Source organism: Sorghum bicolor, chromosome 7 (assembly GCF_000003195.3).
Source record: "Sorghum bicolor cultivar BTx623 chromosome 7, Sorghum_bicolor_NCBIv3, whole genome shotgun sequence".
NCBI classification, from domain to species: domain Eukaryota; kingdom Viridiplantae; phylum Streptophyta; class Magnoliopsida; order Poales; family Poaceae; genus Sorghum; species Sorghum bicolor.
This window is the reverse complement of record NC_012876.2, coordinates 10,664,394-10,676,675: the sequence shown is the minus strand read 5'-3', so window position 1 is coordinate 10,676,675 and position 12,282 is coordinate 10,664,394. Positions and strand designations below refer to the sequence as shown.

The 12,282-nt window shown below is 42.2% G+C and overlaps 1 protein-coding gene across 1 annotated transcript; it reads right to left on the bottom strand.

Moving 5' to 3' along the window:
- LOC110436898 (60S ribosomal protein L7-3-like) lies at nt 8,968-11,427 on the bottom strand. The gene is made up of 6 exons (XM_021464591.1): nt 11,268-11,427; nt 10,991-11,173; nt 10,496-10,593; nt 10,282-10,419; nt 9,504-9,606; nt 8,968-9,412 (listed from the first exon to the last, which is right to left on the bottom strand). The coding sequence occupies exons 2-6, from the start codon at nt 11,171-11,173 to the stop codon at nt 9,197-9,199; spliced, it is 738 nt and encodes a 245-aa protein (XP_021320266.1). The 5' UTR covers nt 11,268-11,427; the 3' UTR covers nt 8,968-9,196.

Here is a 12,282-nt window from a genome sequence, read left to right as displayed (position 1 = left end):
TAGGCAACACAGATGGTTCCAGGAACTCGCCCACACCAAAAGAAGCAAAAGGCAGGAACAATGCCGCCTGCCCACCAGCAGCCACCACGCACTCCAGTCAGACTTACAAGGCAAAGTGCAGCCATGCATTCGCCTGGAGGGCGTCCGCCACCTAAGCCAAGACATCCCCTGCCTCCTAAGACCACTCCAAAAGCCAATCCTAAAAGAAATTCCATTTCTACTATTACCCAAGTAGAGGTCCAGAACACTACAACCACTACAAACACCAATGAAACTACAAACCATATGACTATTCCTACTGAAATGAACAGGACTAGCCAAGCAATGTCTTCACCAGTTCCAAACACAGTGCCTAGATTCACTAAGGCTACTGCAGCCATGTCTTCTCCTGGTGCAAACCCTCACCATGTTCCTCCTAGATTCACTAAGGCTACTGCAGCCATGTCTTCCCCTGGTGCAAACCCTCACCATGTTCCTCCTAGATTCACTAAGGCTAGTGCAGCCATGTCTTCTCATGCAAACCCTCAACATAGTACTCCTAGACAGCCTAGTGCAGCCATCTCTTCTCTTGGAGCAAACACTCAACAAAGTACTCTTAGACCCACTGCCATTATATCTCAGGAACCTACTCCCACAAATAGTGTTACCCAAGCAGCTCATACGGACACCTCGCCAGGGGCGCGGAGTTCTAGGCAAAGTAATGACTTGAATGAGTCAGCTGACCACTTTGATGCTGCTACTTCATAGGGTAATGTGAATGAAGGAGAACCAGATGCTGACTTAATTCCAGGTAAACACTAAATGTTACAAGCATTGTTGTGTCCATTTAATATGTACATTTGTTATTCCTATATTAACACAATGTTATTATTATTTGTCAATGTAGCGCCCAAAAAGAATGTCCGCAAGAAAACCATGGGTCATGGTTTGGAGAAGATGCTTAATAGGGGAAATCGGTTGGCTATCCACGTCGCTGAAGGGAAGAAAAGGCCAGAGGTCCCAATTCAAGCAGCGAAGCTAGCATCAGAAACTAGTGTGGCCCTTAGAGACAAACTACCTATCTACAAATCATGGAAGAGTTATGATAATGAAGCAGGGCAGGCAGAAGTAGGAAAAGTGCTTGCTAGAGTTGCGGTGAGACAAATATTGAACTCATAATAATTTCTAGCATTAATCTACTACCATATGATATAATTGTTTCTAATAAATCATTTGTGTGCCTATAGTCAAGGTTGGATGTCGATACTAAAAATGAGGGGCCAAGCAAAGATGCCTGCAGAGATATCATAAAGAGGGGAGTGAGGCAGATGAGGTATAACCTGAAAAGGAAGTATTTCGACGAGTCACTAACCAAAGAACAGTTGTTGGCCATGCAACCTCCACCTAAAGTGAAGAAAGAGGATTGGACCGAGCTGGTAGAGTATTGGTGTGACCCAAAGAATCAGGTCAATAACTACATTTTCTGCTTTTGTTACTATGCAATGCAAACTGATATATAATGCCAACATAGCATGTGAATGAAAAATCTGTATTGCATTTTTGCTGTAGGAAAACTCTGCCAAGAACAAAGCAAACCGAGCCAATGTACAGCTTCACCAAAGGACTGGAGCTAGGTCCTATATAGCCCATCGTTATAGCCTGGTATGTATATTACCATGTGCTACTGAAATGTAAACTTACCATGTGCTGCAATTACTTCTGAGATGAGCTGTTAAGTCAAGAAATTAATAAGTTCAATATCTCTATGGTGTGAATGAGTGTTATTGACTATTGGTTTCAGTAGATACTGAACTTATGCCAATACGAAAGCTGTGATATGTCATGAAATGAATAATTGCAATATATCTTTGCATTTGATTGAGTATCTGATTCTGAAAATTGCCATCTGATTTCTGAGATTAGCTTTAATGTTCATATTTTGTGCCCTGTGCTAAGTGAGGTATATACAATAGGTGCTTATGCTCCATTTCTTTTACTCAAAGCATCTATAACACAAAATAGCAGTACAATTGTTTAGTACTTGGGTTTGCTTAGGCCATGTTAAGAGTCTAAACCTGTCCAGGCAGCATTGATGCATGTTCTTGTGTATTCTTTTTTCTTAAACTGTGAGTCATGTTTTGACTATGTTGTATTGCAGTTGGCATGTAACAATAATACTAGGCAAATCTTATATCCCAAATTTTTTACATGTCTCAGAGGACTAAGTACAACAACATGGAGCCGGATGCAGTTGAGTTCTTTGGGGAATGTATGAATAGTCCCCGAAATGGTCGCACTCCACTTGCAAATGAAATATATGTAAGTTACATGTACTGCACTCAAGTAAATGCCTGGTTCAACACTTTCTATGGCCTTTTACTAATTACATTCATTTTATGCAGGAACGAATGGTTGCAGAGAAGGATAGAGAGCTAGAAGAAGGAGAAGCACAAAAGTCACCCTCCAAGATTGTTGCTGATAGTCTCAGCTAGATCAGCCGCTCAAACACCTTCCTTCCAAACATGGGTGTCCCAAAAACTTCCAAGACTGGTCGGTCCACATCGATGGCTGCACAAGCACGCATGCAAGCTCAGTTTGAGGAAAAACTCCAAGCTGAAAGAGAGGAAGCTGCTAGGAAGCAAGAAGAGTTGCAAGCACAACTTCAAGCTCAACAGGCTGCACTTGAAGAAAACAAAAGTTTGCTGTGTGAGACCCAAGAGGAAGTGAAGGGGATGCATAGCAAGTTTGAAGAGACCAATGCGATGCTACGAGCTCTCCTGAAACTTCAAAAAGATTGAGGTAGGGATGCATACCTCAAACTGAGGATGATGCCTTTGCTTCATGTTTTCCTACCTTGCTAGAACAAATGTGTGGTTAGAACTTTGTCAGAACTATGTCCAATCTATTTGCATGCTTCAAACCTTTGTGTTGGAACCTTTGTATGTTTGTACCTCTGTTGTGAAACTTGGAACTATGTGCAATCTGTTTGCAGCAGTCTGATGGAACCAGTAGTGTGCTAGATTTGTGTATGACTTGTGATGTTATGTGATGCAACCAGAAGTGTGCTACAATTGTGTATGACTTCTTATGATATGTGATGGAACCAGCAGTTGGCTAGAATTGTGAATGACTTCTGATGAGAATGTTGTGTATGTTGGCTTGCCTATGTATTGTATGATTATGTCAGCCAACATGAGAGCTCAGTGTGTCGTCACTGTTTGTGGGAGGCACTTTCGTCAAATAAATATTTGACAATATGTGATGCCATAAAATCGTCATAAAAAGTGTACAGTTACCGTATTAAACAAGACAAAACCAAGATGTCACATTATCTACGGACTCAAATAAGACGGTTTTTAGACTTATATATGACGGTCCAGAGTCATCACAAAACATACCCAAAACAGCCCCCCACGGCCCATTACAACTTTATATGACGCGTTGACTAAACAATATGTGACAGGAACCACCGTCGTATATAGTAATAACATGTGACACAACAACGAAACCGTCACAAAAGATATTGACAATAAGTGACGGTGCACTTAAGTATCGTCACAAGGTACATAATGTGACGGTCGTTATATGACGACCCTTATGACGCTGCATTTTCGTCGTAATGCTCTTTTTATGACCAAATTTGTACTACACATGACAATTTCTTTTTGTCATACAAAGCCAAAATTTTTGTAGTGAGCAGAACCACCACCAAGAACTGCAGGAGGAGTAGGCACTTGAATCACAGTAGGAGCAGAGCCAATCTGAGATGAAGGAGCAAATCGGCCAGTCTCATGTGGAGCAAATCCAGTCTCATTTGGTGGTGGAGCCATCTCTCACTTGGTCCGACGACTCATCACCAGCAGCTACGAATGGACTTTAGATCTTTAATCACGGGCTCCAAAAGAGAGCAGCTAGGAAGAGGAAGGATGAGCTGAGCAATGCGCCTTGGTTTCGCGGGCTGCAGAAATAAATCGGAAGAATCGAGGGCGGGAACAACTAGATTTCGGGAAGGATTTTCGCGCGCAGTTGACGTGGGAGAAAGGGGAAATTTTCGTGCAGGCCACAGCGGATGGGGAGAAGAAGGATTCGCGCGCCACGGGACGCAGGAGGAGCTCTACGCGCGCAGCGGATCTGAGCCTGAGCGAAATCGATAGCGCAAGAGCTAGTAGAAGGCGAGGAGGCCGGCGATTCAGCGCATCGTGGTCTGTGCGAGCTGAGCGACGAGAGAGTCGCCGGCTCGAATATTTTTGCATCCTCTCTCTCCTCCACATAGGATACATGTTGAGCTGTACACTCAAATAGCTAGCTGACTCATCACCATTGCGGACACCCTAAGGTCATCCGCAATAGTCCTAGCTAATTGCTAGCTAGGAGCCATCCACCTCAGCACTAAATAGCTAGCAGTCCGTACAACTATCTATATAGTGCTAGCTATTTGTTATTTTTAGTACTTTCATGCACAAAGAGAGAACAGATGTGCTGTGGACATTATTTTTGTGCCTCTCTACGTGGAGAATAACACTAAACCACTCATCTGAAGAAACATGTCATCTCAATATAACCAACTAGTAGCAACCATGACAACATGGACAAGCTTTTGAACACGACAATAAAATAAAATATCCATATGTTACTACATGATGAACCGATGAACATGACTAAAGATATTTCATTACATGACAAGATAAGCAACCCGTACAACCAAAGGTTTTAAACATGCAAATAAAATAGAATGTCCATACGGTACTACATTGTGCACTAATTGATAACCATGACTCCAGCCATACATGTTTATTTCTAGCCACAAAAGCAAACTAAACAGCTAATTGCATCGTTGAGGAAGAAGCACCAAAAGCCAAAAGTCAACCTCCATGATGGCCTACTAGAAATGCCAACATCATACCAACGATCTTGGAAAAAGAAAACAAGCAATAAGTTAGCTTACTCATTATAATTAACAGTGCCAATAAAAAAAGAAATTCATGACAGATCTTACATGACATTATTTTTTAAAAAAATACTAGTGGGGAGCCCTATGGCCAAAACGCTGCCAAATGTGCTCAATTAAATCTTCTTTAAGTTGAGTGTGGATAGAGTGAGCACGGATAGCAGAATTTCTACGTCGAACATCATTGAAGCATGGGTTACTGTTTGTGGCCTTTTGCACTTCAGGAGGAAGAACAATTGATTCTCCAGGAATTGCATTCAGATCAATAGACTCCTTAGCCATTTCTCCCTCATCTTCCACTATCATGTTGTGAAGAATAACACAAGCTTTCATGATCAGTCCAATAATCCTTGTGCTCCAAGATCGTGTTGGACGACGCACAATGTTGAAGTGAGCTTGCAGAATGCCAAAAGCATGCTCCACATCTTTCCTTGCACCTTCTTGTCTGGGTCATTTGAGTGGATCAGCCATGCACTGGCCTGAATTTAGGATGCATAATTAGTTGTAGGTTCATATATTTGTGTAGCTACAAAAAGAAAGTGAGTCATACAATTTTACTTACCAGCCTCACATCCTCATCTGGATCAAATACAATGCGCTTTGCAGTTCTGCCTTCGTTTCCATCTTCTAAGTTGATGATGTTTTTGCCTTTCGATTTCTTTTTAGGATTTTGGTTTCCTGAGTCAGCTTTTGGTGGTGCTAATTGAGGTTCCTTTCCCATTGGTGGCCATGGTGCCGAAACATGAGGAAATAATGGTTGTCCAGATTGAAAAAAGCTCGTAAAACCACCAGGTGGATAGTAATCCATACCACTGAAAAAATCAAGCAACCCATATTATTACTTCTAATAAAACTAATATAACTAGTGAACTAACTGTTTCTGAACATAATAAAGTGAGAACTAGTGCAGCGAGAGAGAAAAAAAAGAAACTTACCAATTTGTGGATGTGACTACGAAGATGTCACTTGTGGCGAAGGTCCAGTCCACCATGGTGCTGAGAAGGCATGTCATTTGGCCATCAGTTTAGAGCAACACTTTATCAACAAATCAAGAAAAAAATAATTCAATAGGCACCATAAGCCAAGAATATTATAGCGCATTTCAGCACGATGATAGAACATATATAGGGCTGGGCCATGGAAATTTTGCAAAGATAAATCAGAAGAACTGTGCACAGAACAATGATTTTTTTAGCAAGGCCTTAGGGATTTTGCTCAACCAACCTACGTATCTAGGCAAGTACAGAAACCAGGTTAAAATCGATTACCTGCTTGACCTCCCGTACTAGCAGAACCACCACCAAGAACTGCAGGAGGAGTAGGCACTTGAATCACAGTAGGAGCAGAGCCAATCTGAGATGAAGGAGCAAATCGGCCAGTCTCATGTGGAGCAAATCCAGTCTCATTTGGTGGTGGAGCCATCTCTCGCTTGGTCCGACGACTCATCACCAGCAGCTACGAATGGACTTTAGATCTTTAATCACGGGCTCCAAAAGAGAGCAGCTAGGAAGAGGAAGGATGAGCTGAGCAATGCGCCTTGGTTTCGCGGGCTGCAGAAATAAATCGGAAGAATCGAGGGCGGGAACAGCTAGATTTCGGGAAGGATTTTCGCGCGCAGTTGACGTGGGAGAAAGGGGAAATTTTCGTGCAGGCCACAGCGGATGGGGAGAAGAAGGATTCGCGCGCCACGGGACGCAGGAGGAGCTCTACGCGCGCAGCGGATCTGAGCCTGAGCGAAATCGATAGCGCAAGAGCTAGTAGAAGGCGAGGAGGCCGGCGATTCAGCGCATCGTGGTCTGTGCGAGCTGAGCGACGAGAGAGTCGCCGGCTCGAATATTTTTGCATCCTCTCTCTCCTCCACATAGGATACATGCTGAGCTGTACACTCAAATAGCTAGCTGACTCATCACCATTGCGGACACCCTAAGGTCATCCGCAATAGTCCTAGCTAATTGCTAGCTAGGAGCCATCCACCTCAGCATTAAATAGCTAGCAGTCCGTACAACTATCTATATAGTGCTAGCTATTTGTTATTTTTAGTACTTTCATGCACAAAGAGAGAACAGATGTGCTGTGGACATTATTTTTGTGCCTCTCTACGTGGAGAATAACACTAAACCACTCATCTGAAGAAACATGTCATCTCAATATAACCAACTAGTAGCAACCATGACAACATGGACAAGCTTTTGAACACGACAATAAAATAAAATATCCATATGTTACTACATGATGAACCGATGAACATGACTAAAGATATTTCATTACATGACAAGATAAGCAACCCGTACAACCAAAGGTTTTAAACATGCAAATAAAATAGAATGTCCATACGGTACTACATTGTGCACTAATTGATAACCATGACTCCAGCCATACATGTTTATTTCTAGCCACAAAAGCAAACTAAACAGCTAATTGCATCGTTGAGGAAGAAGCACCAAAAGCCAAAAGTCAACCTCCATGATGGCCTACTAGAAATGCCAACATCATACCAACGATCTTGGAAAAAGAAAACAAGCAATAAGTTAGCTTACTCATTATAATTAACAGTGCCAATAAAAAAAGAAATTCATGACAGATCTTACATGACATTATTTTTTAAAAAAATACTAGTGGGGAGCCCTATGGCCAAAACGCTGCCAAATGTGCTCAATTAAATCTTCTTTAAGTTGAGTGTGGATAGAGTGAGCACGGATAGCAGAATTTCTACGTCGAACATCATTGAAGCATGGGTTACTGTTTGTGGCCTTTTGCACTTCAGGAGGAAGAACAATTGATTCTCCAGGAATTGCATTCAGATCAATAGACTCCTTAGCCATTTCTCCCTCATCTTCCACTATCATGTTGCGAAGAATAACACAAGCTTTCATGATCAGTCCAATAATCCTAGTGCTCCAAGATCGTGCTGGACGACGCACAATGTTGAAGCCATACCCCGCCATGTTGGGGGGCGGGGTACGTCAAACTCGCCATGATTTAGGAGGGGGTACACGTGAGCAGCCCATTGTGTTGCATGCCACGTGGCAGCTATACTCTGCCGCTATGCATGGTGAGGTGTAGTTCATTTGCCCCGCCATTTATTATGGCGAGGCCAAACGAGTTAGTCTTAAAAATATTTTCGAAACCGGATCAAATTTGATATATGTTTAGAATTTGGGTTAAAAATAAAAAATAATCTCTGTAGGCATTCGTTCAACCATTCTAGCGTTCAGGTTGCTGTTTGCGCTGTGTCTGGACTCTGAACCTAAAAAAATGGTACCATGTTCACACAAGCTACATTCACACACACACTGTGGTTTGGTGTCCGTCGATTCATGATGATAAGGGTGGATAGAGGACGATCCCGAGATTCTTCAGTACTTACGTCAGAGCAGTCTCGCTCAGATACAAAGTCAGTCCACGTTCAAAGTCGGTCAACATGGCCAAAATTTCCAAGCGCAGCCGCACCCACACACCTCGTATATTAGTACGAACTACTGTACTCTTTTGGTATATGGAGTCTAACAAAATTAAATTTTGATTCAGCTGAAATAATTAAAAAAGAAAAAGACAAAATCATCGTTACTGTAGCAAGCAAAACCGCCTTCGAAACTGCTCTAAGAAGGTTAAAATATACGGTTTGAAAAATTGAGCGATGTTGTTTGTCCTGTTTTAGAATTGAGGAAAAAACAGACTTTTATAAAAATTTAGGGAAGAAAAGTAGACTTTTTCCTAAATGAAAACTAACTAGCAAAATGTACACCTAAAATTAATCGAATATCTCTACTTATCGAACAGAAAAGGCTTTACAGCCCATAAGCTGAAACAAACAGGCCCTTAACCATATTATTGGTCCGGTGAAGCCCAGCTAGTGAAGCCCAGCAATGTGGGTGGCCAAACATCTAGTTTCACGTTGACGATTCTCGGAAAAAAAAATAGTTTCACGTTGACTGTTTCTTTGTCCCAGAACCACTAAAAGGACCCAGTCCTCCGAGCACCTGCAACCACGAAACGACACCAACCACGAGCTTATATGCTGGCTCGGTAACATCAGCCAATTCGAAAATTCGGCACAACATATACAAAGGAAGATAAAAGGTCCAAAGAGTACACAATCGCCAAGAAGCAACTGCAACTGCAAACGTAAACAGGACACAATTCCTAGTGGGAAGTCTTGCTGTATTAGAGCCATGGAACACCAAAATTGCATATCCATCATTATCCATAAACTTACTAGAGTAAAACAACCATGCTGACATAGAATGCATTCTCACGGGATACAAGAGACTAGTTCATCCTCTTGATGAGCTCATTGATGTAGTTCTCACGGTTGCCGGCATCACCACCCTCCACATAGTGGTTCCTCTTCTTCTTGAGGCCACCCAGGGGCGCCTTCAGCTTAAATGGCCAGAGGAAGTTGTTGGCCTCCTTGAAGTGTGGGCCAACTGTCATGATCTCATGCACAAGGTCCTCAATGCAGATGATATTGTGCTTCCCAAGGCCCTAATGAACAGAAAGTAAACAAAAATTATTTAAGGCTGAAATTAAAATGTGGATCTATTCAGAATCAGCACAGTAGTTGTAGATGGCAAACCTCCTCGATGACATTGTTGTTGCTAAGTGGAATCCTCTGCTTGTTCAGCTTCCCATAACCTCTCTTGTAGATCAACTCCCTAACACTCTTCAGGTTCGGGTATCTGGAAATGAAACATAGATGTTCAGACTTCAGGACATCAAAATAATAAGTGGAATTTCTGTCTTCCAAATTTTTTAAAAAATCAGGCATCTTGCCCTGCAGGCCTATTTCATGTGAATATGGAACAGTTTATGCAACTCTGGAAGAGTTAGTACATATATCACATCATTATACAGGTTACAGTTCAGTTAATAAAGGAGCTAAAGTGATTAAACAAATTGAATTATCGTTTGTTCCATTCTTTGAATCCAGAAGCATCCTGAATAACTAACACAGAAATAAGATTTGGCAAATATTTATGACTTCCCTCAAGAACAGAAACACAAATCACAAACATTTCTACAAACATGTTAATTCAAATTAAATAAATGTGAGAAAGATAAAAATAATGAGAACTATTAGCACTTTTTTATGCCTCTACTAAGAAATCACAACATTTGTTTCCACAACGGCAGAGCCTAATTTCATTACTCAGAGAGCAACGAAATTACATGAATTCGATAACAGTAAAAACAAACAGCCAAAAATAACTATCCACTGAAGAAATCACGACATGCACCATATAATACAGAACAGCAATTCTAGCAGAAAACTATAAGCCCAAGAATAAGTGAACAATGCAACATAATTGTGTTCCAACATCCTTTGGGTGGCAGCTAAATTTATACAAACTTACCCATACGCAACATATGGCTCCACCCTGCGCAGCATGTTAATGGTTGCCTTGTTAACCTTGAGGAAGACACCATTGAAGATCTGCCTCAAACGCAGGAGCTGCAAGATCTTGCGGGTCTTGGGGTGCATGGCATTGATACTACACATCACATTTGACAACAATCAACACTTGAGCATTGCAAGAGAATCTGCAAAGTGATGAGACAGAACCATACCCACGGATGCGGACCACAAACAGAAGCTTGGCCTCTGGGCTTACATAGAACCCACCCTTCAGCCGGGCCTCACGCTTGAGCTGCACAAGCTCCTTCTCCTGCACGAAGTGCAAATATATCACAACAGATTCTCTAAGGTCGTACCTTATTAATACAGAAAGCAGAACTCTTTCACAACAAGTACTAATCGGCAATGTCATCCTATATCCCAACAGCAACGTTATCTTATATCCCAACTGAAACAGACACGATCAACATCGATCAACATGGTGACTAGATGTAACTGTCAAAAACAGTGCAGCAAACCCATTTCGATCCAACACTGCTACGCGCACACCAATTTCAAACGGATGCAATTCTTATATGAAAGAAAAATCAACTCGCCAGATCGGACGCAGACGCTACATCGTGGTAGCAACACTATTCAGCTAATTAAGCAGAGCAGGAAGCAGCAAGGAACTGCGAGATCGAAAAGAGGGCACACATCGTGGTTACCTGGGCGTCGTACTCCTGGGCGTACTGCTTGGCGCGGGAGAAGATGATCTTGCGGCTCTCGAGCGCCTTCTTCCTGTCCGCGAGCGCCTTCTCCTTCTTGTCCGCTGCCCACTGCTCCTCCCGCTTGCGCTTCCGCAGCACAGACTCCGGGACCACCGCCGCCTTCGCCTCCGCCGCCGACATCTGCGCAGAGAGCCCAACGAAAACTCAGATCCGCGCCCGCGCGCGGGCTAGGTTTGGGAGGGGGGGAGGCGGAGGCTGGCGCAGCAAAGCCTACCTCGATGACCTGCGTGTGGGTGAAGAGAAGAAGAGGAGGCCGGCCGCCGAGGTGGGGAGGAGAAAGGAAGTGGCGGCGGGGCAGCGGGAGGAGAATACTTATGGGAGAGCGAGGGTTTTTTCTCTGCTCGCTAGGGTTAGGGTTCTGAGAGATCGGACGGCTGCGGTTGGCGGGCTGTTGATCCGACGGAGTAGGGGCGAGAAGGAACGAAAAAGTTTTGGGCCTCATCTGGTCCACTGGGGACGGAGGCTTTTGGTTCATTTTAGACCGTAGATTCAGGTAGGCCTGATCCTGAGATTGGAGAAATGGGTCAAGTTTCGGCTTTCCAAACTGAAATGGGCCCTTTCACAACTCGACTGTCCAATATGAAATTTGTACGGTTTGTTATTTCTCTAATAATTCCCAGTGTGCCACCAAATGTGCAGCATTAGGCAAAACTAGCAAATATGCATGTGCGTTGCACACGAAAAATGCGTGTCAAATATTCATGGAAGCACGAAAGCACAAATTCTACATATTTATTTACGTTTATCTTTTCTATAAATTTTGAAAGACTATTTTAAATGCAGTATTATTCGAATTCTTGATATGTCAATTCATATATCATCAACAATTTCTTCAAAAAAAAAGGGATAATGAAACATTAAACGACTTTACAAAGTTATATAAATGAGTGGTGCCACTCTAGCAAAGCTGATGTCGCTTGTTCACAGGTGAAAAAAATAAGGGAGAATTAGGTATATGGCTCTGGAAAAAAACGTGTCTTAGGTATATGGCCTTCTTCTTTTCGAACTTGGCTTTATGGCCTCAAAACAAAATTTATTTAGCTCTATGGCCTTTTGTCAGTTTTAGGCAACTAATAGTGTTAAGACAGACGTAAAAATACCATATATATATATATATATATATATATATATATATATATATATATATATATATATATATATATATATATATATATATATATATAATATATATATATAGTACTAGAAACGTACATGTGGTTATGTGATAA